General features: G+C 50.1%; 1 protein-coding gene and 1 long non-coding RNA gene across 6 annotated transcripts in view; one reads left to right on the top strand and one right to left on the bottom strand.

Annotated features, from left to right (window-relative positions):
- Nucleotides 1–523: 523 nt before the first annotated feature.
- Nucleotides 524–2507, bottom strand: LOC119873953. Of its 2 annotated transcripts, none has more exons than XR_005367041.1 (3): nt 2351–2507; nt 1769–2263; nt 524–698 (listed from the first exon to the last, which is right to left on the bottom strand). It is a non-coding gene; the product is annotated as an uncharacterized LOC119873953 (long non-coding RNA). The 2 variants fall into 2 exon arrangements; XR_005367042.1 differs by having other exon boundaries at nt 2103–2263; nt 2351–2505.
- COL15A1 (collagen type XV alpha 1 chain) overlaps nt 721–27047 on the top strand; it is a 105592-nt gene continuing 79265 nt past the window's right edge. For 2 of the 4 annotated variants that reach the window (XM_038552919.1, XM_038552921.1), the window contains exons 1-2: nt 721–1055; nt 1359–1444. In XM_038552919.1, the coding sequence (XP_038408847.1) occupies nt 736–1055; nt 1359–1444 (406 nt within the window). In that variant the 5' untranslated portion in view covers nt 721–735. Of the gene's footprint in view, nt 1056–1140; nt 1284–1358; nt 1445–27047 lie in introns of those variants that run through there. The other 2 variants (XM_038552920.1, XM_038552922.1) reach the window with 2 other exon arrangements.

Raw genomic sequence — 27047 nt, forward strand, 5'->3', positions numbered from 1 at the left:
GCCTAACTCAAATAACTAGAAATGAAAACCAGGAACTGACCATGGGGGCCACAGCCCACCTGGCTACCTGGTGCATCAGGAAGAGGGGCTCTCAGGGCTTGCCAGCTTCAGACCTGTGTAGGTCCCCTTGGACCTCCACGGTGTCTCCTCTCACCCCCAAATCTTGCTCCCCTGTGCGTGCTGGTAGCCGAATGAAAAGCCTCCATTTGAGGGCTTAGCCAGTGCCAGGCCCTGTGCTAAGCTCTATACACGAGGGATAGTCACACGGGCCCGGGGTGGCTTCTGGAGGCTGAGCCCGGTTCCCCTTTTCCACATCGTGGCAGAGCCTGGAGTGGCGGCTCACCTGGGACTGTGCCCCTTCGCTCCCCCTTTATGGGCATTTCCTACCACCAGGCACTACATTAGCCAGATAACAAAACAAATACTACATTCTCACCCTCCTGAAACGTGCATTCCCCGGGGCAGGGGGTGGAGGCGGCTCGCAAGTTATAGAGAGGAAAACTTTGGAAATATTCGATACGTTTAGATGTTTTATTAGGATTATTCTTTGCGGGGCAGCCCCGGTGGCCCAGCGGCTTAGCGCCGCCTTCAGCCCAGGGCGTGATCCTGGAGACCAGGGATCGAGTCCCACGTCGGGCTCCCTGCATGGAGCCTGCTTCTCCCTCTGCCTCTGTCTCTCATGAATAAATAAATGAAATCTTAAAAAAAAAAAAAAAAAGGAATATTCTTTGCTGCATGTGTTTATATGGAAGACGTTTATACCACCCCCCTCCCTCTCCAAAACGGGCTCCCGCTTGCGGGCATCGCCGTGCGCCTGGGCTTGGCGCATCAGGCAGGAGCCCGGGAGCCCCGTCTCGCTGTGCGACCCCGGGCGTTCGCTGCGTCTCCCCGTCTCCAGCCTCAGTTTCCTGCTCCGTCGCGCCAGGACAGCGCCGCGACCGCCAGCTCCCGGGCTGCTGGAAGGATCCCATTGGCTGGTGCACGGAGAGCGCTCGGCCCGCGGGGCAGCCCCGACCCGACCGACGCCCGGCTCCCGCTCCCCCGGGGAAGGTTACGTAAGGCCGGCGGGGGTGGCTGCCGCGGCCCGGAGCGCGCCGTCGGGAAAGGGGCGTGGGGACCCCCGGGGCGTGAGCGCGGCGGAGTCGGGTTTCAGAGCGCGGGTGACTCAGGGGAGCCGCGAGGCCGCCCGCCCCGCTGCCCAGCGCCGCCTTTGTTCGCTGCAGGAAGGGCGAGCCGGGCGCACGGGGCCTTGGGGGCGCGCGGGGCTGCGGGATGGCGCCAAGGTAGGACCCGCTCCCCCGCGCCCCGGGCCCGCGGCCCCGCGCCCGCCTCACCTCTGCCCCCGCCACCTCTTGCAGGAGGGACGCGCGCTCCTGGCGCCTGCTGTGGCTGCTCTCGGTCTCCGCGCTTCTCCCCGCGCCCACCCGGACCCGCTCGGCGACAGGTAAGCGCCCGGCCCTCGGGCACCGCCGCCCCGCGCCCCGCGCCCCCCGCCCCGCGCCCCCCGCCCCCCGGGGCAGCCGGGCTCGGCGGCGGGCGTGCCTGCCTGCGCTCCTCATTCCTGGACATAAAAGGGAGTCCTCGCCGCGCCGGGCGGTGCAGGGGGTGCGAGGGGCGAGCCCGAGGCCGCGGCACCGGGCAGCGGGGCGCGCCCTCGGGGCACCGTGGAGCGGGGCGCGGCGGGCCGTGCACACAGGTGCGGGAGCGTGACCACAGCGGGGACACCCGGGGGCCTGTGCCGCGCAAGAAATAACGGGACTGAACGAACCTCGATGCTGCCTCGCTTAGCTCCAGGTTACCTGCGGGAGTCCCCGTCCGCCCTCGCAGTGGCGCCCTGGGTGACGAGAAGAGCTCGGGGCGGGGAGCCAGGGGACCCGGTCCCTCCTGTTCCCCGAGCCTCACTTTCCCCCCCAGCACCCAGAGGTGGGTGGATGACTGACGGCTACAGTCGGAGTTAAAACACCGTTCGGTTAAGGGGTGTGTTCAGGCTGCTTGAATTGTTGGCTGAGTTAGGTGACCCAACTCAGGGCAGGGAATTTCACCTCTCTGTGCCTCAGTTTCTTCATCCAAAAAAAAAAGGGGGGGGGGAATAATTAGACCACCTTTCCTGGGGGATGCCGTGAAGATTACAAGAGATATTAGAAATATCCAATGTTTCCACGCTGCGGCCCATGCAGGCACAAAGTAAGTGGTAGAATTTCTGGGTGGATCTTTGCAGTCGCCGCGTTAGCAAGCAGTGCAGGCAGTTTGACAGCAGAGGACACTGAGGAGGAGAGACGCTTCAGAAGTGGCCTGTCCAAAAGGCGGGATCTGGGCTCCCATCCTTCCTCCCTCAGTCCTTTCCCCTTACCACTTTGCACAACTCTCTTGTCCCAGCAGTAGCCTCCCTCTCCTTTTGGTTTTAGAAAATCAGTACATAGCCTCAATAGAATAAGTGTGTGTGAGAAGGGGTAACAGCCTCTCTGTCCTTTTGAAGGAAACGGACTATTGAGGGTGGCCCAGGTTAACTCTTTGTGTGCCAGAGGGAGCCCGGGACAGCCTGGATCATTGTAACCTTGGGAGCAAGACCCAAACTGGCAGCGGCCACTTTTCCTGCCAGAGCCTCCGGCCTGGCATTTCTTGCAGATCAAAGGGCAGCTGGAGCACATATTGGCTGCTCAGCACCGTGGTCCATGTGGAAATGCTGCAGTTTGGCATGTGATATAGGGTATTGCCAGCTCAGTGGCAGAGGGCAGCTTCGTGTTTCCCGGTCTTTTGTGAATTTTGCTGCAACCCCCACCTCCAAAAGGAAGAAGATTCTGGGGAAAGAGACTTTGGTGTTTCTTTCTCCTCTTGTGTTTGAAGGCTGGACTCCTCGATGTCAAGTCAGTTGTTAGAAACAACACAGAGGATGTCCTGTTCCCATCCATAACGTAAAAGGGGAGTGCCAGGAAACCCTCAGAAGCTGAAAAGGGCAAAGAAAGGGCCATTTGCAACTGATGGGTATTCAGCGTCGCTCTGGGCCTCTGCAGAGACTTCCTAGACGTGTGAAACGTCCTCCTGCAAACCAGATTTTTGCGGGCAGTTTAATCATGCTCACGCTTATAAACAAATCACTTTCTACATTCAGGCAGAGGTGTGAGCAGGTCCAGGTTACATTTATCCAGTCCTCAAAATTGCTCCCGGAGGCAGGCACTGGAGCTGTTTATGTCTCTGTGCTTCAGTAAGGAAACCACTTCCCAAAGTCTCCAGGCTTCCCAGGCCCTGAGGGTTTCCTGGCCCACCCTGTTTAAAGAGACCCTTGTCCATGGGACCCTGTCCCCCACGCGGATCCTCGTGCCCCTGATGCATCATGGCCCAGCTAGTAAAGTTACAGTGTCATTGGAATACCTGCTATGCAGTTATAAGGAGGTTGTTTTGGAGCCGGGAAAAGTGGCTTCACAAGTAATTTGTTCCTGCTAAGAAAATCCTTATATGTGCAAATATTTACTTTTCTTTCAACTGTTTTACTGTGAAATATAACATCCATTCAGAAAAGTGCACACAGAAAGTACAGCCCAATGGTTTATCACGGAGCAAACACCCCTATAACCCAGGTAGAGAAATAGGCTAGCCCCAGAAGCTCTCTTGTGTGTCCCTTGGATGCGATCATGCCCTCCCTACCCTCAGAGGTAACCATCACCTTGGCTTTTATGTTAACTTCTTCCTTACTTTTTAGGAATAACTTTAGTACTTAAGCGTTCATCCTCAAATTCTACAGTTTCATTTGACTTGCGTTTGAACTTTATACATGGCGTCTTTCACTGAATATTAAGTTTTGAGATTCATTTATGCTGTTGCATGTGGGCTGTAGCGAATCCATCTTTGCTGCTGTATAGTTTTCCACTGTATTGATGTGCTATACCTTATCTATTTTTCTCCAACAACATTTGAGTCATTTCCATTTTGGCAGACATAGCAGAGTGTTTCTGCACGTTCTCGTACATGTGCATGTGTTCTGGTAGATTCTACATCTAGGGGTGGAGTGCTGGGATACAGGGTGCACAGATCCTCCAACTGAACACACAGTGCCAGCCCAGCCTACTCTATGGTTGTACTGAGGTGCACGGTCATCAGCGTGGCATAAGAGCCCCCATTTCTTCAAATCCCCACCAGCACTCGGTCTTGTCACTGGACTGAACTTCAGTCCTTCTAATGAGTACATAGTAGAATTTAACTATAGTCTTAATATATTTTCCTATTATTTTTGTCAAAGATTTTATTTATTTATTTCAGAGAGAGAGAGAGGGAGAGATAGAACAAGTAGGCAGAGCAGCAAGCAGAGAGAGAGAGAAGCAGACTCCTCACTGATAGGGAGCTGGTTGCGGGGGTTGATCCCAGGACCCTGGGATCATGACCTGAGCTGAAGGCAGACACTTAACTGAACCACCCAGGTGCCCCTATTTTCCTGATTATTAAGTTGATTACCTTTTCAAATATTTATTGGACATCTGGTAGTTATCCCGGTTGACTTTTTTTTTTAATGAGTTTTTTTTTTTTTTTAGCTTTTATTTATTTATTTGAGAGAGAGAGAGAGAGAGAGAGAGAGAGAGAGAGAGTGTGTCAGAGGGAGAAGCAGGCTCCATGCAGGGAGCCTGATGTGGGACTTGATCCCAGAACTCCAGGATCATGCCCTGGGCTGAAGACAGGTGCTAAACCGCTGAGCTACCCAGGGATCCCCACTTTTTTTTTTTTTTTTTTACCGAGGTGAAACCCACATAACCTAGAGCTAGCCACTTCCATGTGTATAATTCGGTGGCAGTTCATACATTCATGCTGTGGTACAGCCGTCTCCTCTGTTGAGTTCCAAAACATCTTCATCACTCTAAAGAGTGAAAAGCCTTATTCCCATTAAGTGGTCACTCTCCATTACTCCCATGCTCACCCCACCAGCTCCTGGCAGCCGCTAAATGGCCCTGCATCTCTGTGGATTTGCCTATTCTGACTGTTCCATAAAATGGCATCATATACCCTGTACCTTTTGTGTCTGGCTTCTTTCACGTAGCATGATGTGTTAGAGGGACTCCATGTGTGCCAGGACTTCATTCTTTTTTTATGGCTGAATATTTCACTGCATGGATATACCATAATTCGTCTATCCATTTTTCCATTGATGGGGACACTGGGGTTGTTTCCTCCTCTTAGCTCTCATGAACAGTGCTGCTGTGAACATTTGTGTATAAGAATTTGAGTCCTTGTTTTACTTATTTTGGGTATAAACCCAGTGGAACAGCTGGGTCATGTGGTCATTTCATGTGTAGGTTTTATAGAAACTCCCAAACTCTTTTCCACAGTGGCTGTACCATTCCACATCCCCATCAGCAGGGTACAAAGGCTCTGATTGTTCCACATCCTTGTCAACACTTCTGACTTTCCATTTTTAAAATTATAGTTATCTTAGTGGGTGTGAAGTGGTCTCTCCTTGTTATTTTGATTTGCATTTCCCTAATGACTAATGCCGTTGAGCATCTTTTCACATGCTTCTTGGCCATTTGCAGATCTTCTTTGAGGCAAATCTGAGCACTAAGCAGAGCCAGTTTGAGTTTTTCCTCTAACCATTTCACTCTTCTTGCTCATGGCTGTCTGATGTGCTTTCCTGAAGGAGAGAGAAGTGGCGAGGAGTCACACCTTAGATTTTCTCTCTCTAGCCTCTGGCCTTTCCTGTGTCCTGGCCTTAGTGAGCTACTGTTGCTCACATATCATTGGAGGTTGTGATGAAGATAAATGATTGTAATATTTTATTATTTTTTATTTCTTAAAAAGATTTTATTTATTTATTCATGAGAAGCGAAGAGAGAGAGGCAGGGACATCGGCAGAGGGAGAACCAGGCTCCCTGTGGGGAGCCTGATACAGGACTTGATCCCAGGATCATGACCTGAGCCAAAGGCAGACGCTCAACCACTGAGCCACCCAGGTGCCCCTGTAGTGTTTTAATTACTGGGTAAACTTTTTGGTTTTGTATAAAGTAGGGAATGCCTGTGGTCGCATCATGTGTTGCCTGTGTGTTTTACAGCAGAGTGCAGGCTGACAATTCCTGGCACACTGAACCACTCACAGCTCTCAGTGTACCGTAGGGATTTTGTAGTTCCTTCGACTTTGCGCAAGATGTGAACTCATCTCCCTGTCTAGAGTACACTTCCTTGCCTTTCTGTTTCTTTTTGAGGACTAGTGCTACTTACCAGCCTAAATGGCACCCTGGCAGGACCACTTTGAGGGTGTGGGTCATGCCTCATTTGTCCAGAAGTTGGCCACTAGGACTTCAGCTGTTTTGTCATTATTGTGACAATAATGCTGCTGGGACCATCTCTGACAAAAGGCCTTTGTTTTCCTTTTGGATTATTGTTATTTGGACTAGATTACCTCACACAGACTTGCCCATCAAGGGACAGAAGTACTTGGATAGATCTTATGTATTTAGATGGATCTCTCTTAGATACAAATTTAATCATTCTCCTTCCTATTTTAATTGCTCTCACTGGGTTCTTGCTGTACTTAAGCAGAAGCATGCCCCTTATCGACTTGGGCTCACACCAAATCACTGGTAGCTTGTGGAGTAAGATATGGGATGACTCACCCTGTGCCTCCGCATAGGCGGGTCGCTCTTTGAGAATACCTTTCTCCTTGTCCACCTGGCAACCCACTATTCATCCTTTAAGCATTCTCTCTGGGAAGCCCTCCTCCGCCAGGCATGTTGGGTGTCATTCTTTTGGGCTGACTGTCTATCAACCCATCCTTCAGTCACAGGCCTTCTCAGACTGGATTGTGACCAGTGATGATTTCCCTGCCTTCCCTACCACACGGGAAGCTCCAAGAGACAGGGACTGGGCCTTTCCAACTCTGAATCCCAGAACCTATCTCAGGGCCTGGCCGTGTGGGCACTCAGTAAACTCTGTCAATGAATCAAAGAGGGAATGAATGGGTAGGTCCAGCTTGTGGTCTGGAGAGAATGTGCCAATTTACCATGTCAATGGTAATTGTAATTCGTCTCTGTTCTTCCACAGCTCTGCCAACCGTGGGGTGACCATGGCTGAGTAATGAGGGTACATTATGGAACTCTTAGGTTTTTTTCCTTCAGTAACTTTAATAACTAGTTAGGAATTTATGCCAATGTTATTTTGTTCTTTATATTTTTTCATTATATGTAATTGCAGAAACAATTTATTGTCTAGCTTATCCCCTCTCATCTTATTAGTGATGGCCTATATTTTGTCAAAAGCTGTACATTTATCTTCTCTCTGCTAGTTAAATATTGAGTTTTTTTCAAGGTTTTTTTTGAATGTCTACAGCTTGACCTACTTAAAAAGGACCATAAATTAGGTTAATTACATAGATTACATAGCATGTAATCTAAAGCCATGTTTTTTCAAAGTGGTACCTAGGATTCCCCAAAATACTAATTAAGATGTGAGTGATTTACCCATCATTGTGTTGCTTCTGGTTATCGTATAAATTATTTTTCTTTAATGATACAAAATCTCTACTATTGGTCCCTTCTTGTGCCTATGTGTATGCATGTTTTTAAAAATCTCACATGGGGGCAGCCCGGGTGGCTCAGCGGTTTAGCGCTGCCTTCAGCCCAGGATGTGATCCTGGAGTCCTGGGATCGAGTCCCACATCGGGCTCCCTGCGTGGAGCCTGCTTCTCCCTCTGCCTGTGTCTCTGCCTCTCTTTCTCTCTGTGTGTCTCATGGATAAATAAATAAAATCTTAAAAAAAAATCTCACGTGGTCTTGATAATCATTGCATTGTAATATGTTCCAAAATCTGGTAAGGAAAGTCACTCCTGTCTTGTTTATTAGGCCATATACTTTTTTCTTATGATATGATTGGGTGCTGGGGATGTTGGCATGCTGGTGGGTGAGTGAGGGATTATCAAAAGAGAGGAAACCTTACAATAAGATTCAGTTGAAGACACTAATGTGCAATAAGAAGAATGGATGAGCAAATAAGGTTTCAAATTCAGAGCAGAAGATTATGGGTCTTGCACTATTGCTGTTGACACAGAGCCCAGGGGAGCAGAGATGCATCAGAAGTGTTGGAAGGAGCAAGGTTGTTGACTAAACCACCTTCCTCTGCTCTGCCTCAACTCAAGAGAGTAAAAGTCTAGGGTTGAGCAGAACCTGGGAGAAGGTCCAGACCTGTTATTGGGTAAGCTTTAATGAGGGAGACATGAGACTGAGGTCACCTAATGAGCACATCCCACCTCTTATCTCCATCAGAACTCAACCCAATTCAATTCAACTCAACCCAATGCAACCCAACCCAGCCCAACCCAATTTTATCCAATCCAGTTCATTTTGTACTTGTTGCATGGCATGGATGACTTGAAGGATTGGAAAGGGAAGAAAACTATTTTGAGGGTCCTGGTATCTCCCTTAAATGAGCAGGACCCCTGACTGCAAGTATTGAGAGAGCCCCTTCCTGGGTTTGGGGCAACGTGGCTAGAGTCTGATTTAAAGGGAGCAGCCTTGCCTTAAGCATCTCTAGGAGTCACCCTTCCGTCACTGAGGGACTTAAATGGGGCCCAGCTTCAAAGCCCTCTCTTTTAAGGGCTTTTTCAACTAGTCTCTCCATAAAGTGAACATCTGTTGAAGTCTTTGAAAAACTGTCTGCCAGCCCAGGTGGCTCAGCGGTTTAGCACCCCCTTCATCCCAGAGTGTGATCCTGGAGGCCTGGGATTGAGTCCCACATCGGGCTCCCTGCATGGAAGCCTGCTTCTCCCTCTGCCTGTGTCTGTTCCTCTCTCTCTCTCTCTCTCTCTCTCTCTCTCTCTCTGTCCCTCATGAATAAATAAATAAAATCCTAAAATAAAATAAAAAAAACTGTCTGCCCTATTCCGTATTCTAGCTACAATATAGATGTATAAATTTATAGATATATAGATTTCTATCTTCTTCCCATATTTCCTGACTGTCTGCTCTCACTGAGGCCCTCTGAGGTGGGTGGTGGGTGACTAAGAAGATGCATTGGATTGAGTACCCATCCTAGAGGGACAGTGCCCATCCTAGAGGGACTCACAGTTCAGTAGTTGAGACCAGTGTGCAGCGGCTGGTTTAAATGCTAGGGAGCTTATCCTGTGTGTCCTAATGCAGGTGCAAGCAAACCTTGGCACTACCAAAGTAGGGATGTCTATTTCCACCAGAAGATGGGGGAGGCAGGGGGAGGGAAGCAGGCTTTGAAGGAGGAGATTTATTTTGTTCAATTGCATTTAAAAATTGATAGTAAAAATAACAGTTATTGTAAAAATCTAGGGGGAGAAGGAGTTTACAAATGCCACATATTATCTCCAGACTCAGAGATAAATGCTGTTGACATTTGTGGACATTTTTCAAAGTTATTTGCCTAAATATGCACATGCATTATAAAAAGAATAGATCATTCTGTACAGTGTTTTGTTGCTTGGCATTTTTTTCCTTAATAATCATCTAAACACTTCCTCTGGAACACTAAAATATTGTTCCCTAACATCCTTTGTAACGAAAGTAGTGTTTCGTTGTATGTACATCCCTTAATTAGACTAGTCCCCTTTTATGCCTTTAGACGGTGTCTGGTTGTTTGCTAGCATAAACACTATCGTGATGACCCTAGTCTTGTAGCTCTGTATTTGACCTTTTCTGTAGTTATCTCCTAGCACAAATTCCTGAAGCACAATGTTGGCTCTAGTGCATGCCCATTTTTTAAAGCTTCTCTAGTGATTTCTACTCCCTGCAGCAGCATACAAGAACTAGCTCACCCCACCCTTATCCACTGCTGCTCTTTCTCTAATCCAAAGGGAAAAAGTGAACAGCAGGTATAGGGACAGTGCTGCATGACTGTCCCATATTGTCCTTAGCTGAATGGAGTCGTGAATCCTTCCTCCTTTTTCCCTTCCCGCTTCATTCATTTATTCATTTTGCACATGCCTTGTAAGGGCTGAAGAAGAGGATCTTTCAGGAAATTGGAGTTCCAGAGGTCAGGTCATAAGGACCTTGGTGGTTCTCAACCGTGGCTGCACCTTAGAGTCACTTGGGGATTCGGAATGAACCTGATGCCCAGCCTTCTCCACTTCCAAAACGCTGAGCTCATCCGGGGTGAGGTCTAGCCATTGGCAAGTTTTAAAAGCTCCTGGTGTGGTCCTACGGTGCAGCCAGGGAAGAGAACACCTGGTGCAGCCCAAAGGCCTCCTTTCAGATGTGGCGATCCCAAGTCCCATAGAGGAAAGTACCTGCCCATGGTTGCAACAGAGAAGAGGGGCAGACCAGGCACTGGATCCCAGAGGGAGCTTCAGGGAGTAGAGTTTAGACAATGAGCTCTGGGAGCCTGGGTTTTGGGTTCAGATCTCAGCTCTGCTACTTCCCTCTGAGTGACCTCTCTTTTCCTTATCCTTTCCTGTAAATTGGGCCAGTGGTTCCTACTATGAAAGGTAAGAAAGTAAGCATTGGGCCTATAATTAGTGACTTCCTTCCTTCCCTGCTCCCACATCACTGCTGGTTCCCCGAGGGCAGGAACCCTTTTTTATTTATCCATGTTTCCTCAGCATCTGACATGGCACCAAGCGGACACAATGAGTATTTGAATACATTAATGAATGCATCATTCAAAGCCTGAGACTGTGGAGATCTAAGTGAAAACCCAGCATTATGAACCCTTGACCATAGCAAAGCTTGTGTGTGCCTCCAGCCCTGCTGGAAAACCACCCGCAGCCATCTGCTGCAATGGATGGTGCAGGGACCAGAGTGAGGGGGAGAGCAGGGACTGGATATAACAGATATGGTGGGGATAGAATGAATACATGTCACAAAAGGAAAATGAAGGTATGCTTTTTGGGTGCTGGTAAGTTAGAACCATTGAATAGAAATCCAGAGAGCCCAAAAGCTGGCGGACAAACTGAACTGAACCTAAATGCAATTTTTACAGCATCACACACAGAGCTCCATCTGAAGTTGGGTCAGCCAGCTGCTTCTTCCCTCCCAGCCGTACATCTTACTGGCTGGCTTCTTCCAACTTTATTTTCAGCACATAGGTCTGCCTCCTTCCACCCTTCAATGCATCCCCCAACTGCGGCTAACAGTAGTCTTCTAGCTTCTTGCCACTCAGAAGTGCTTTGCAGACCAGCAGCATCAGCAGCACCTGGGGACTTAGGTAAAAATCATCATATCATCTCCAGTCCCACCCATAGACCCAGTAAATCAGAATCTGCCTTTTAACAAGATTCCTGGTGATTCGTGTCCACAGTACAGTTTGAGCATCACTATAAAACCAGCTCTGATCATGTCACCCCTGCTTAGAATCCTTTCTCATCTTCTCATGCTAACCACCCATGGTAGGTGGTCATGGCCCTCCGAAGGCTTCCTCATCTTAATCTCCAGCACCTGTGAATATGTCAGGTCACACGGTGTAGGAGAACTAAGGTAGTAGATGGAATTCAGGTTGTTAATCAGCTGACCTTAAAAGAGGGTGAGGATCCTGGATTACCCAGGTGGGTCCAACATAATCACAAGGGTCCTGCAGAGTAGAAGCAGTGGCAGGAGAGGAGATCATGCGACATGGGAAGATCTTGACTGGCCTTCTTTGCTGGTGTTGAAGACGCAGGAAGGGACCATGAGCCAAGGAACACAGGTGGCCTCTAGAAGCTGGGAAAGGCAAGAAATGGATTTTCCCTTAAATCTTCCGGAAAGAAGCACAGTCTGTTGATACCTTTTTATCCACACAAGACCTGTATTGTACTTCTAACCTGCAGAACTATGAGATTATAAGTTTTTTAAAAATATTTTATTTATTTATTTATGAGAGACAGAGAGAGGCAGAGACACAGGCAGAGGGAGAAGCCGGCTCCCTGCGGGGAGCCTGATGCAGACTCAATCCCAGGACCCTGGGATCACACTCCGAGCCAAAGGCAGCTACTCAATCACTGAGCCATCCAGGTGTCCCAAGCTTTTTTCTTTTTTTTTTCTTAGTATAAGTTACTGAGTTTGTGGTGATTTGTTACAGCAGTCATAGACAATGATGACAACACTTCTTAGCATGGCAGTTGAGACCCTTGACATCCCACTAATGTGCTATTTTGGCCTTGTCTCCCAGAATCTCCCTCCTCACTGTCTGATCTCAAACAGCACAGCCTCCAAAGTGGTTGGAGTCTGGGGGAGGGCCACCTCAAGAGTCGAAACTGGGAACATTCTCCCCTAGATCCTCAGCACCTAGCACCATGCCTGGCCCCTGGCAGGTACTCCGGCAACGCTCGTGAAGTGAATCACCTGGTACATTCAGGTTACCATCTACCGTGGAGGGGCTCCCCTGTCTTCAGGAGGCAAAGACGGCGATGATGTGGGGAGGCATGCTGCCCACAGGCTCAGCTTTGAGGGTTCCCTGTTCTTTTGTCTTGGACAGATCTCTTTTTGGGCCTCAGCTTCCTATCTGAGAAGTGAAGGGGTTGGACCAGGTGAACTTTAAAAGCACTGTTAGCATGAACATTCTAGCATGGCTGAGTTCAGTTTGGCCAAACGTTGTGGCACTTGGGGGAAACGGTTGAACTCAGCAGCTCTCATCCCTGTTCATCTGGTTGCTAGGCACATGCCTCACTATATCCCAGTCCACAAGTCAGGATGCAGAAACTGTGCCCGACAACTGTGTATTTGGCGCAAAACAGAGACCACAGCTGCCCTCTCCCCCTGTCTAGTTAAAATGCCAAATCACTCACTCTCCCACAGAAAGAAAAAATGAGGGAGGGGGCAGAGAAACTATTTCTCACTGCAGAGTTTTTCCATGTGACACATTTTCTAATTTTACTTCAGATTTAACTGTCTAGAGTAGATGATTCCACGTCAGAATCTCCCCCCTCTTCTTCTAGAATGTAAACTTCCAGTTTAAGAAATGGAATGTTTTTGCTTGTTTCATATTTGCAAGTATGGGCTGATACCAAATTATAGCTGAATGTCTTCGTCCTCTCCGCTGGGGGAAGTTCTCTGAAATGCATAGCACTAACCTGGTGGGTGGACTCCTCAATTCTGAGCCTGGTTGTGGGAGCTTGGCCAAGTCACTTCCACTCTGGGACTCAGATACTTACAGAGCAAGGACTGGAGAAGGCTGGTTCCCCATGGAGACCGTGTGGCCGGACTGGAAGAAGTGGTTGGTGGGCCCCATTGCTGAGAGTAGTTCTGTTTGAGACTCCATTGGTATTGTGTGCACCTGACCTTCCATCTGGACCAGCCGCTCTGTGTTGCTGATCCAGTGCATGAAGCGGCTGAGACATTGTTAGCACCTGGAAAAAATTCTCAGCTTTGTTTGAAAGAAATTGAGCTTACCCTTGCAATGCCTGTGGCATCCAATGTCCCGCTTCCCTCCCTCTGCCCACCCCCGGCCCCTTGGGGTTAGGCCTGTGTCCTGGCCTCCAGTGGATTGTTGTAGCAGCTCCCTGGCCAGTGGGACCTCTGTGTCTCCATTCCCAAGAACGCCCTGCAGGCAGAGTGACTTGTTGAAACACAGGTTCCATCATGTTAGGCCCCCTCCTGAACCCCTTACATGCTTTCCATTACACCTTCAATTCCACTTTTCTTGGGCTGGGATTCAAGGCTGCTTGTCCCCTTCCCTCCCACCTCCTGCCTTGGCTCCAGCCCCCCTGAACTACTCGCTGGTCTCTGAACTTTGAAGTATGTTCCCTTCACCCAGCCTTTGCTTGTGCCTTCCTGCAGGTTGGAATTCTCTCCGTGCCCTGCTAAAGTCCTCATTTGCCTTTTCTCCTTCATAGACTTATTATTCAAATTGGGCCTTTTTTTAAAAAGATTTATTTATTTATGAGAGAAAGAGAGAGAGAGAGAGAGAGAGAGGCAGAGACATAGGCAGAGAGAGAAGCAGGCTCCTCACAGGGAGCCGGATGCAGGGCTGGATCCCAGGACCCCCAGGATCATGCCCTGAGCCAAAGGCAGACGCCCAGCCGCTGAGCCACCCAGGTGCCCGTGAAATTGGGCCTTTGTAGCGTGGTGGTGAAGTGCTGGGGCTGTGGGATCATACAGAGCTGGTTCAGTTCTAGGCTTTGCACGTACTGGCTGGTGATTTTGGATTGTTTACTAATCCTCTTATAGCCTCAGTTTCTTCATTTGTAGAGTGGGAGATAATAATAGTACCCATCCATCGTAGAGTTCTCATGCTAAGGTCAGGAGCTCATGCCCCCACGGCTCTTAGCATAGCACTCGTATCTGCCTCATTCCATCAGGGCTCAGGATTTGTGTGCCGGCCCGTCTTGCCAAGGATGAGGAGGGCTGAGACAAGGTCATTCATCTTTGGAATCATTGACCTTCTAGTAGAGGGAACCTAAGAAGCCATACTCTGTTGTGGGAAAAGTGAAATATAGCTAAGCAAGGACTTTGCAAGGGTGGATAGGTGGGTGGGATAGAATTAATCCTAAGGTTTCTGGCCTCAATAGACTTGGCCATCCTGCCTGTCATACCTGGTAGGTTTTTCTTTTTTCTTTCCTTTTCTTTTTTTAGAGAGGGAGGGTGTGGGAACAAAGAGACAGCGAGGAAATCCCAAGCAGTTCCATGCCCAGCGCAGAGCCCAATGCAGGGCTCAGTCCCACAACACTGAGATCGTGACCTGAGTCAAAAGTAAGAGTCAGACCCTTAACCAACTGAGCCACCCAGGTGCCCCAGGTTTTTCATTTGTTCATTTGTTCACTCACTATTACCAAATAAAGAATTCATTGAGCTCTGGCTTTGTACAAGGCAATGTGGTATGTGCTGGGCATCAAATGATGAACAAGAGAGGCATGGTTCCCACCCCTCAGGGAGTCTACAATCTAGGGGGGACATAGACACTAAATAAATAATTGTACAAAAACCCCTAAATATTTGTAAATGGCAAACAAATGTCATGAAGAAGTACAGGGAGCTATGAAAGCACAGACCTGGGCATTCTGATCAGCACTAGGGTGTCGGGAGAGTCTCTGTGAGGAGTGACATTTAGGGTGAGAAGTGAGGGGTGAATCTATTTATCTGTGGGGTTGGTGGGTTTGAAGGGGAATGGAATCTTCCAGGTCAAGGGATCAGAATGAAGAGAGGGTAGAAAGAGCAGCCTGTGTGCAGCCTGAGCGTGGTGCGGGAGGGGAGGCTGTGAGGAATCTCAGGTCGAAAGCAGACCCTCCATCCAGGAGCTGCTTTCCCAAGCCTGGCCCGTAGGTGAGCCTCTTGGCTTCCTTCTGTGTGTGGATGCCTTGAAGAGCTCACAGCCTAGGATCCATGGACTGGGTGCCTCCAGGTCCTGCCTCCTTCCCTGCTTGTGCCTCTACTTGCAGAGGGTGAATTGCTTCAGGGAGGAGGTACAGTGCATTTAAGAGACTTGCAGCGAAATGATAGGGGAGCAGGGTTGAGTGAGAGCCACCCAGAGCCTCAGCCACCCAGAGCCTGTTACAGCCGCCTCATCAGGAGGCCGTGAATGTCACATGGGGAAAGGATTCTAAGAATTGCCCTCTGCACTTAGACTCCAGTTAGTCTTGGCTTTGAAAAGCTTCTTCCTGTCTGTGAAATGAACCCCTTCATTTCGGGCCCATCCAGAGCCAATGTTCTTCTTTTGATTTTTGTCTCTCTCTGGATCCCTGTATTCAGAATGTGCATCCATGAACACGACGCAGAGTTCTCTCGCCAGGGAACAGAAACAAGATCTTGTGGTAAAATAACTCTGGTGGGAAGCTTTTAGATGTGTTTGCACAGGAAAGCAACTTCTTTAGAGATGGTGGGATGTGGCTGATGCATTACCTCCTCCTGTCTGGGCCATTTCTTTAGAGACCTTCTCAGATTGGCTGTGCTCATGGCTCATGGCTCGTGACTGTGGCATGCAAAGTCACATTGTTTATTTCCTGCATCCATTTTACCCAGAGGTTGGTAACTTGGGGTGGGGAGTCTAGTAATAATTGGGGAATAATTTAGAACATTTAAAAAAAGATTTTATTCATTTATTTGACAGAGAGAGAGAGAGAGAGCAGGAGCGGGGGGAGCGGGAGGCAGAGGGAGAGGGAGGATGAAGCTCCCCGCAGAGCAGGGAGCCCAGTGCAGGGCTCCATCCCAGGACCTGGGGATCATGACCTGAGCAGAAGGCAGATGCTTAACTGACAGAGCCACCCAGGCGCCCCGATTTGGAGTATTTTATACTAAAAGGAACAGCACACATATATTATGGAGTGGAGTGCAAAAGTTGAGTTCTTTTAGAGTTAAAACCAGAAGGCTTTAATTAAGTTTCTAAGCTCTGGGGAGCTCTTTGTCTAGACCCAGATCCTCAGGCATAGCATCCCCTCTCCCTGATGGTAGGAAGCTTAAGTGGAGATGATGTTATATATAGATTTGAGGTCCCCAACTTGTGGGGGAGGTTCAGAATTATTGCAGTGGGTGCCAAACCTAGTTTTGTATAAACATTTGCTCCATCTGCAGATATCTAGCATGCGTGTGTGCAGAAGGGGTTATTACCCTTTATTTTGGTGTTGACAAGATGAAGATCACTGCCTTCCAAAGCTCTTGTACTAGAACTGTTAGTTCCATGAGGGAAGGAACTTGTCTGTCTGTCACTGCTGGATCCCCAGCACCCAGAATAGTGCCTGCCAAGACAGCAGGTGCCCAGTGAATGCTGATTGAATGAATAGATGTGTGTGTGTGTGTGTGTGTGTGTGTGTGTGTTCATGGCGACAAGAAACTTTCCCCTTTCCATCTGCATTTACCTTTCTAGGAATGAGTGTGTGGGGCAGCATTAGCATGGGAAGGTTGGGTGGAATTCGAGAAATGCTGCTCATGCATATGCATCCGGGAGGCTGGCCAGTCCCACTCAAGGTCCCAGATTCTAAGAACTGCCCTTTGGAGGCAGCCTCCTACCCAGTGTGGTCTGTGCCACATAGTGGCTCCCATGGGAGAGAAGGCACAGTTCACCGTTCTTGCACCTTGGAGAGCTGAGCTCCTGGGTCCCTCTGAAAGGGCCTGAAGGTCCCCCAAACACCTTGCCTCCATCAAAACCCCCTGGGAACCTGGAGGACCCAGAACAGGTGGGGCTTTCAGGATCATCTATTCTAGTTCTAAATTACAGACGGAAGGATGAGAGTCACACAGCTGGAATACAGAAGGCCTGGATCTGGGTCTTCTGATGTCCAGGTGGAGCATTGCACCGCCCTGAAATTCCTAAGCGCGCCTGACTGCAGATGTGTGGTCAGTGTCTGTCCCATCCCCAGGGACGTAGGAGGAGAGCCAGGGGCAGGAATTCACATAAGCTGAGGCCCCTTTTGTATGTGGCAGCGTGTGGTTAAAGCTGAGCTTTGGAAACATCAGATGGACTTCAAATCCCAATTCTGACTTTTCTGAGCTATGTGCCTTGGGCAGATGGCTCAGAAGAAGTGGTGGTCTTGTTGCCTGGATTGGGGTGGGGCTGGGTAGAGGTCCCACCTCCGCCTCCTCCGGAGCTGTGTGAGGCCTTCAGCAAGTAATGCTAGGGGAGTGCTCAGAGAGAGCGGGAGGCAGCAGGCCTTCTGCGGATGGGAGCTTTCCTCTATGCCTCATGCTGCTGCACAGAAGCATCTCTGGCCTCAACCCTAGAGATTCTGACTAAGGGGGCAGCCAGGCATCAGCGTTCTAACCCCCCACCCCCACCCCAGTGGTGGTTCTGCCCGGGATGAGGAGCTCAGTTCTAGACCACACAGACATGAAGACTGGTAAATCTCCAAGACTGGCAGTCCCAGGCAGCTGGTGGTTGGTGCTTGATAGTATTTATGAGTGAGTGAATGAATGAATGGATGAATGAGTGAATGAATGGACGGGCCAGGTGTGTGTTGCTCCTGACATGGCCCTATACCATCACCCTGAGAGCTAGGTATCGCAGTCTCTATGTCCAGACAAAAAAACCTAATGCTTGGGAATGTTAAAGAACTGGCCCAAGGTCATGGGCTTGTAAGTGGTGGAGCTAGGACTCGCACGCAGGTCTGTCTGGCACCGAATCCCACGTCCTTTCCCCTGCACCTGTGGGGTGATGCTGGGCCTCCTGGGATCCCCTCTGACGTTACCCACAGTTTCGGGTTTCCAGGTAGGGGCCTCTCCTGGGTACTCCTCTTGGAAGCTCTGACTCTCCCTCCTGTCACTCTGGAGGTGTGCCGCCCTCCCTCCAGCGAACATGTGCAGACCATCGAGCTGTACTTTCATCTTGACTGAACAAGAGTCAGCCTGTTGCAAATTATGACTCAGGTCACCATCTGTTCCAGCTGTTCGCTGAAACTCAGATCCCACCGCGGAGCCAAATGGGCTCTGGCGTCCAGCAGAGAGCAGGTCTCTGCACAGCGGAGCAGGACAGTGTGTAGGAAGAGGCAGTGTGTTTGGTAACAGCTGGAGGACAGTTTCTTAGGTGGTTTGTATCTGCCTGCACATCACTGTACATGCAATGGACCGCAGGCCCCCACTGCAGGCATGAGTGCAGTCATTCCCACATTGGGCCCTTACTGTATGCCAAGCACTGGCCGAGGCGCTTCCCACATCACACCTTCTTTAGGCTTTGGTGGGAGAGTGGCCTGGAGTGTAGACAGCTGTGGGCACATGCCATGCCGTGGGCGTGGGGGTGACTCCCATCGTCAGTCTGGGCCCTGATTTTCTCATCTTGGGGACACTGAACTGGTGTTTCCTGAGGTCCACTCTGGCTCTGAAGGTCTCCACCGGCCTTGGTGTGTGTAGGGAGATTTCATGGTGCCTGCTGAAGCTGTGAGCTCATTCCGCCGGCTGCTTCTCTGCCCTGGCTGAGTTCACACAAACTTGTCTGTTGGGACACCCTGGGCTGTTCCCAGGGCAGCTTGATTTTGCCCAGGGTGTAACATGCCAAGTGCCCTGAGAGGCTGCAGGAAAGTATGTCTCCTGCTGTTGCCAAACTACCGCCTTCGCCCCACATTCCAATTCACCAATTCCACCCTCTCCTTGGCAAGCAAAGGAAGGGGGCCCGGCTGCCAGGGGAAGCAGCTTAGGATGAGGTAGTGATGCCTCCTAAAATGGTCAGCTGTGGCTTTCCTCAGAAACCTACTGAGGCTCCTGTGGCCTGTTGGATTCATTTTTTATCCCCTTGACTTGACAGTCAAGCCTTTCTGCAATCTAGCTCCTGTCTCCCACATGAAAAGGTGGTAAGAGTAGAAAGAGCTAGGGGAGGACCTCAGGTGACCCACATGCAAGTCCCATGTGGTCATCCATCCGCTCACCAGCTCTGTGGCCTTCATCTGCAAAATGAGACAGCAGTGGTCCCCACCTTATCAAATTGTCCTGAGATTAAGTGAGCTAATGCATGTCACTTTAACATTTCTGTATTTCCCTGGATTTATATGCTTTCCTTTCTGCTGTAATGCTGGAGTTTAAGGGTCCCTTGCTCCCCCAGAACCACTCACACGCTTCTTGTTTTCCTTACAGCCTGTGCCCTGCTCCCTCCACCATATTCACCTGTGCAAAGCCTTCCAGTTCAGGCCGCCTGTAGCGGGGCTCTGTGTTGGAGTTTTGTCCCTCTACTAGGCTGAGAGCTACTCGGGGACCAGATACTGCATCCTCGCAACTTCCCAGAGTCCAGCCCAGAGCCAAATTTGGACAAGGTTAGCCCCTGGACACTGGTTGTAGGCAAGCCCGGAACCCTTGACTGAGACCAGGATAGCGTGAAAGGAAAGATCTTTCCAGGATCCATTCTCCCTTTGTGGTTATGAAGCAGGAGAGCTAGGTTCTTGTCTTACAGAGTTGAAGAATAAATCTTGCAGACAAAGGAGAGTGAGTAAAGCAATAGAGTTTTATTAAGCAAGGTTACAGAAAAAGTTCTCAGGAGTGAGAGGGGTCCCGGCAGGGTTGCCACGGAGGACCTTTAGGGTTGATCTTTTATTGAAAGCTAAGGAGGAACTTAAATCCTTTTAACATGTTTATTGATAACACCAGAGTAAGGACCAGTGATAACACCTTTAACGGCTTACTTTCTTTTTAGGGTCTGGTAATTCTTTATTGGTCAAAAGTAGCTGTTATAACAAGACCTTACCTCTGACACCTAGGACAGGATGGTCTGGTTTGTCCCCCTATCTCTGGTTTCCTTACACCTCTACATTTTTGGGATTTTAGTAAGCCTGATCCTGTAGCCCCCTACTATCTCTCCCTACCTAACCCTACCTTACCCTACTTCATTGGGGCTGGAATAATGTAAATTATGGCTGAACTGAGGCCTATAGATAGCAACTCTTTAAGGTATTTTACCGACCAGTTGTCACCCATGCCAAAAATTTCAGGAAATACCTGAGGATATGCCTCACTTAGAGAAAGGCTTAGAAAGCTCCAGAATTGTTGTCTTGCAAGCCCCTCCCACCCAGTGCCTTACTTTCTGGGTGGGAGTGGGAGTGGGGGTGGGGGATACAGCCAGGATTAGGAATCTTTCCTTACTTCCCCCAGGACCTGGAAGTCTGTTCCATCCCATCCCATCTCACTTGTCCAGTGGCCCCAGTTCATGTCTGATAGCCAGACAGGTTATAGGCAGTTTCCCTGAGGCCTCCAGCCAAACTTCAAGACCCTACCAGCATGTAAAGCAGAAGGGGAGGTGTGTGTTGCTCACATCCTCCACCCAGACCCTCAGTTCAGGAAGGGGGGAGGGTGGAGGCGGCTGGAATTTAGTCTGAAGTCTGAGAGGCCAGTGTGTTTAAGGGAGGCACTCCCAACTCAGTCAGTGGGTGAGAGCCAAGAGCAGAGATTTTGCAGAAGATTGGTCATTCAAAGCCCTCTTGCTTAAGGGTCAGCCAAAAGGATGGAAGACTGCAGCCCTCACAAAAGTTAACATCAGGCCTTTGTGATATTATAATAATAATAATATTCTATTATCTCTCAACAGTGGAGAGCAGATGAGAACTAAGCTAGTAGGTGCCTATTGAGCTAACAGTGCTGGTGGGATTACTATGGCAACAGCTGGCATTCATTAGAATTCTTTTGATTGATGACGATAAATATGAGATGTTAGGGCAAGCCTGCAATCACTCTTGTCCAAAATCTGTTGAGCTCATTCATTCACTCACTTGTGCATTATGTGTCCATCCATCCATCCATCCATCCATCCATCCATCCATCCATCCATCCATCCATGTTTAGGCCGGGTCCCATGCTAGGAGGGTGGGTGAAGTTGGAAGATACAGAAATGAAACCAGAACATGATATCTCTACCCTGAAGGGCTCACAGGCAGTGGGAGACATAGGCAAGTAAACAGATAATAACAGAATAGTGAGAAATCTGAGCTTCCTGGGAAACTCACACAGGGAGGATTTCTTGGCAAGATGAGGTGACTCATTTGTAGGCATCTGGAAGGAATGGGCCCTGAGGTCCAGCTTTCCAGTGTGGCTGAAGTGGACTTCCCTGGATGTGTTTAGGCCCCTTAAGTCCTACACAGGGCAAGGGGAGGCCGGAGAGGCAAGGGAAGTAGCTGTTGCCACTCCTCTGGAAGACATGGCTCCTTCTGCTCAGGACAGGTTTTCCCTGGGTACTAGCTCCCTTGGAGGCCATCAGCTTATTCCTGGCTGCAGAACCCTCACTTGATATGCCAAGGCCCTTGGGCTGGGGCTCCCAAGCCTCCCTGTATTCACTTCTCTCCAGCCTAGGGCCACTTGGCCACCTCACTCTAGGCCCTGGGGCCCTCCTGTTGTCAGTCAGTGGGTCTAGTCCCTCGGCAGACTCAGTATTCTATTGGCCTGGCTAGGAAGTCACTCATTTGCAGCTCATCATGGCCAAGGCCCTGCCTGGGTCCATCCCCTGGTCCCTGGTGGAGTCCTTCCCAATCCTATGCCTGGGTCCTGGCCCTGCAGACTTCTCTACTGCTGGCTATCTGCTCACATCTCCTGCTGTGTGGATGCCTACCACTGACCTCTGTTCTGGCCTTAGACCCCAACCTTAGCCTGCACCAGCACTGTATACAAGTGTCACCAACCTGAGGGTGATCATCACCTGGAGGACTAGTCCAAACATAGATGCTGGCCTTTGCTGCAGAGCTTCTGATTCAGTAGGTCTGGAGTAGAGCCTGAGAATTTGTAGCTCTGAGTTCCCAGATGATGCTGTGGCTGCTGGCCTAGGAACCACCCTTTGAGAACCATCAGTGTCATGGTTAAGCAGATGGGCTATGGGGCTTGAACCCAGCTATCTAGGTCCCAGATCTTGTCTCTTTTACCACCTATGTGAACCCACGCCTCTACACCTCATCTAGATGAGTCTCCTCATCTATAAACCAGGCTCCCGTGAGCACGGAACGACCCAGTCGAGGTCCTACCTGGCGTACCGTAAGCATTCAGTGAATACATTCATTTCTTTGGCTGCTGTCACAAATTACTGCAGCTCGTGTGGCTTAAAACAACAGAAATTTATTCTTGTACAGTTCTGGAGACCAGAAGTCCAAAATTAAGGTTTGGGGTAGAGCCTTACCCCCTCTGGAGGCCTTAGGGGAGGATCCTTCGTGGCCTCTTTGGGCTTCCACTGGCTGTGCCAGATTCCTTGACTTGGGGTGGCCTCTCTCTAGGCTCTGCCTCCGTGGTCACAGTGTCTCCTCCCATTTATCTGTCAGATGTCCCCCGTGTGTCTCTTATAAGGACACTTGTCACTGGATTTCAGGCTCACCTGGGTAATCTGGGATGATCTCTTCATTTCATAATCCTTAATATCTGCAAAGGACCCTTCTTCCACATAAGATCCCATTCACAGGTTCCGGGGATGAGGACATATCTTTCCGGAGAGCCATCATCCCACCCACTGCAGTGAACATGGTCATTGTTATTGTTGTTGTTTCTTCCAGCAGCTGCAGTTAGGCCTGACTCCAGCTTTTTGCCCTGGGGTGGGGGGATCGAGTGGGGTGCTAAACCGGTTTCCAGGTTCTAGCTCCTCTGTGCTGGCCCTGCTTCTCAAGCCATTCCCAAGCTGGCAGGAGGTTCCCCTCAGGAGTGGCATTGGCCCCATTACAGTCTCTCTGTGTGTTCAGATTTCACCCATCTGAGGAAAACCACACTCTCAGCTCCTGGACACCTGTTTGGAGCTCTCTGTCCTTATAAATTTTTCCTTATACCTGAGTTGGCTGCGCTTGACAAAGCACTTTGCCTTTCAGAACCGCATGTGGCCCTCCCTGCAACCTAGAGATGGAAGTAGCATTTCCTCTCCAGGTGAGAAAGCTGAGACCCAGAGGGAAAGCCGCTCAGAGCTGCCTTTCAGGGCCGTTACAGTAGTAGTTCAGGGGAGAGGAAGGAAAGCTCATGTCATTGATGATAATGGCAATAACCACACCCAATGTGCTCTACTAAACAAATGTCTGCTCTTGCTAGGCCCTCCACTGAGTGTTCTATATCTGTTATCTCAGGTCATTCTCAAGACTCTTTCCTGCAGTTGGGTGGCATTATTCCTATGTTATAGATTTAGAGCCTGAGGCTCAGAGAGGGGAAATGTTTTGTCCGACGTCACACAACTTTTAAGTGCAGTGCTGGGATTTGAAGCCAGAGCTGTCTTTCTCCCCATCATATGTCATCTTGTTTAGAGATCCTTCTCCCAGCTCTGAAAATATGTCAGGTCAGCCAAGAGGAGAGATGTGGCCCTCCAGTGGCCAGCAGGATGGGAGTCTCTGGCCCTCCCAGATCTGCTTAGAAGATAAAGCCCCTGAGAGACTGTCTCCGACTGGCAGTCTGTTCCTGGTAGCTGCTAGGGGGAAGCTGTGTTGGTACAAAGAGTGATGGGGGTAGAGAGGCAGATAGGTCCAAGGTCACTGAGGGCTAACCAGGGCATGCTCCCTGGCGCGGGGCAGCCTTGGGGGGAAGTGACATTCCTGGAGAGGGCCAGATGGAGACCCAGCTCTTCACTTCCGACAGATGAAGGCTTCACCCATTCTGAGACCTGAGAGCTGTGTGCTCTTGGGCAACTAATTTAACTGCTCTGTTTCCACATTTGCAGATTGGGGATGATAGGAGTGGGGTAGTTGTGAAGAACTCAGGGGCTGTGTCGGGGCGCCTGGGTGGCTCAGTCGGTTTAGCATCCAACTCTTGATTTTGGCTCAGGTCATGATCTCAGGGTCATAAGATCAAACCCCGCATCAGCCTCTGTGCTCAGCTCAGAATCTGCTTGAGATTCTCGCTCTCCCTCTCTCTCTACTCCCCCTGCTCTCTCCCCCGTTGCTGTGCAAGCTCTCTCTCTCTGTCTCCCAAGTAAATAAGTAAATGAAGTCTTAAGAAAAAAAAAAGAACTTGGGGGCTGTGAATGAGCATCACCTTCACTAGCCCAGGCTACGCTGGGACCACCTGAATCAAAATCTCTGGGAGTGAGGCATGGGCAGTAGAGTTTTTGAAAATCTCCCCAGTGATTCTGCTGTGCAGCCAGAGCTGAGAACCACTGCCATGGGGGTAGAGCACTTGTACCCAGGGCACAGGAAGGGCTCAATACATATGAGCTATCGTTAGGCATAAAGGCACATGTATGTTCACGACACTGACCTTTATTGGGCACCTACCTGTGCCAGGCTCTGTGCCAAGCATCACCTGTACAGGTCAGCTATTCGTATTTATCGACCAACTGTTTCTAGCATTGCTTCTAAGAAAATAAGTCAGTTGGGTTCGATGCTTTGTGAAGACATGACCCAAATCTGATATTCTGGGGAGGTTTTACTGACGAGGGGGAAAATTCAGAAAATATACCCATATGAGAGAAACTGAAACCCTGTGAGTAGGAATCATAGGCAAACATCTCCAACTCCCCCCCCCCCAAAAAAAAGATCTCCAAACCCTTTAATAGGTAGCTAGACTAGAGAGAGTGGGCTGCAGACTCTCCATGGGCCCCATGGCCAACATCTTCCCTTGCAGTGCTCCCTCGTGAACATCAGTAATGTGGAAGGCTTGTGATAGTGGAGTTTTTTTGTTTTGTTTTAAGGATTTTATTTATTTATTCATGAGAGACACAGAAAGAGAGGCAAGGACACAGGCCAAGGGAGAAGCAGGCTCCCTACAGAGAGCCCAAAATGGGATTCGATCCCGGGACCCCGGGATCATGGCCTGAGCTGAAGGCAGCCGCTCAACCACTGAGCCACCCAGGCATCAGATGGTAGGGGTTTTGTTGGTTTGTTTTTAGCTCCAGAACACTTTCCTCCAGTGAGGCTGGGATTGGAACTGAATATATGAAGGAAATGAGGTCTGAGTGGCTTTGGTGTGAGCATGTGTCCTTGTGAGTTAGCGTGTGAGAGTACCCACGGATGAGTGTGAGTGTGAGCAGACCAGTGTGTGTGTGACTTGGCATGTATAGGGGATGAGCGTGGGTGAGGGTGTCAGGGTGTGAGCGCTCTCATGTGCGTGTGCGTGTGCCAGTCCGGGCCTGCGTGCAGCCCCCCGCGTGCAGCCCCCGCGTGCAGCCCCCTCCGGAGCCCCGGCTCCGCCCGGGGAGGGCAGCTGCAACCAGGGGTCCAGATGTCTGCGCTGACCCCGCGCGGCCTCCGGCCGGGCTCTCGGGGCTCCGTCCCCTTCTGGGGGAACCTGGCAGTTTTCCGCTCCCAGCAGGCCGCTGCGTGTTCCCCTCCCGTGCCCGGCAGGTGCCCCCGACAGGCCCCGTCCCCTCCGTGCCCGTTTTCCATGGGTTTTCCTCGAGGCGGGCGCCCTGAGCCGAGTCCTCCAGAGCTGCCCGCCGGGAGTGATGACTCACTGCGGTTGATGTCATCCTTGGGCTCCAGGGCCTCGGCACACTCAAAGAGCCGTTGTTCTTCCCCAAATGGAAAAGAAAGGTCGATAAATCGAGAAGAGTTGACTCAAAAACTCTTCCCTGATGCTCCTGCCTGCCCACACCTGCCGTACTTCATGAGCCACCTGGTGCATGTGGTCTCCGAGGTGGCGCTGGGCCCAGGCTTCTGGGACAGGCTTGGAAAAGACCCTCACCTCCCCAGGACAGCAGGACCCACTGCATGCTCCCTAAGGCTTGCAGATGGCTCTGGCACCGGAGCCGATTTCTGTCCAGTCCAAGGCGTTAATGTGTGTGTGTGCATGTGTGCATGTGCGTGCGTGTGCATGTAGGAGGTGGTAGTGAGCAGACCTGGATCACAGAATCAGGGAGTCAGAATACATCCTCTCCAGGCTAAACTCAGTTCCCTCATTGCCGGGCCTACTTATCCGATTATATTATCAATTCTTTAATGGCTAACAGTTGGAAGCTGGCTGGCGAGAGCGTGGGGGTGTGGGGCCCAGAGCTGGCCCAGTCCAGTTAGCTAGGACCTGCAGCCGGTCCTGGGTTTTCAGCTGTGCCAGCTCCCTGCTGGGCATGGCCCCATGGTGCTGTCCTTTCTCACGATGACTCTGTGAGCCAGCTTCTGTTGCGGCCCCACCACAGCTCAGAGGAGTGAAGTGGCTTTCCCAAGGCCATATACGGCTTAGTGGCAGACTCAGGACTCAAGGCCGGGCGTGTCTGATAGCCAAGCCTGGGCTGGGGGAGGGAGGGTAACCCTTACTTGTGGCTGCCAACTGGGAGTGAGCATCAGACTTACCCAGGACAGACCCTGGAAGACACTGAATCCACAGGAGGAAGGGCCAGGCAGGAGGGGGCAAACCTGTCTTTTTTTTTTTTCTTTTTTTAAGCACTTTATTTATTCATTTGTTCATGAGAAACAGAGGCAGAGACACAGGCAGAGGGAGAAGCAGGCTCCCTGTGGGGAGCTGATGTGGGACTGGATCCCAAGGACCTCAGGATCATGACCCAAGCCAAAGGATGATGCTCAACCACTGAGCCACCCAGGTGCCCAGACCTCTGTCTTTTTAAAAGCTCCCTGGGTGACTCTGATGTGTGACTTGGGCAGGAAACTTCATGCCACGCTATACTACCCATTCTGATCTGAATCCTGATGTAAATCGTTTATTATCCTTCATGGCCTTAAAGTGATCATGAACTTCTCCAAGCCTCAGCTTTCTAACCTGTAAAATGGGGATAATAATATGACCTGCCCCAAAGAGAGTCAGTAGGAAGATGAAATGATTCATGGGATGCTTGTTGAGCGGCGCCTGTCACACAGCAAGCCCACGGTGAATCTTAGCTGCTGATGTTATTTCTTGTCTTCA

The sequence above is a fragment of the Canis lupus genome, chromosome 11, assembly GCF_011100685.1.
Source record: "Canis lupus familiaris isolate Mischka breed German Shepherd chromosome 11, alternate assembly UU_Cfam_GSD_1.0, whole genome shotgun sequence".
In the NCBI taxonomy this organism is placed as follows: Eukaryota; Metazoa; Chordata; class Mammalia; order Carnivora; family Canidae; genus Canis; species Canis lupus.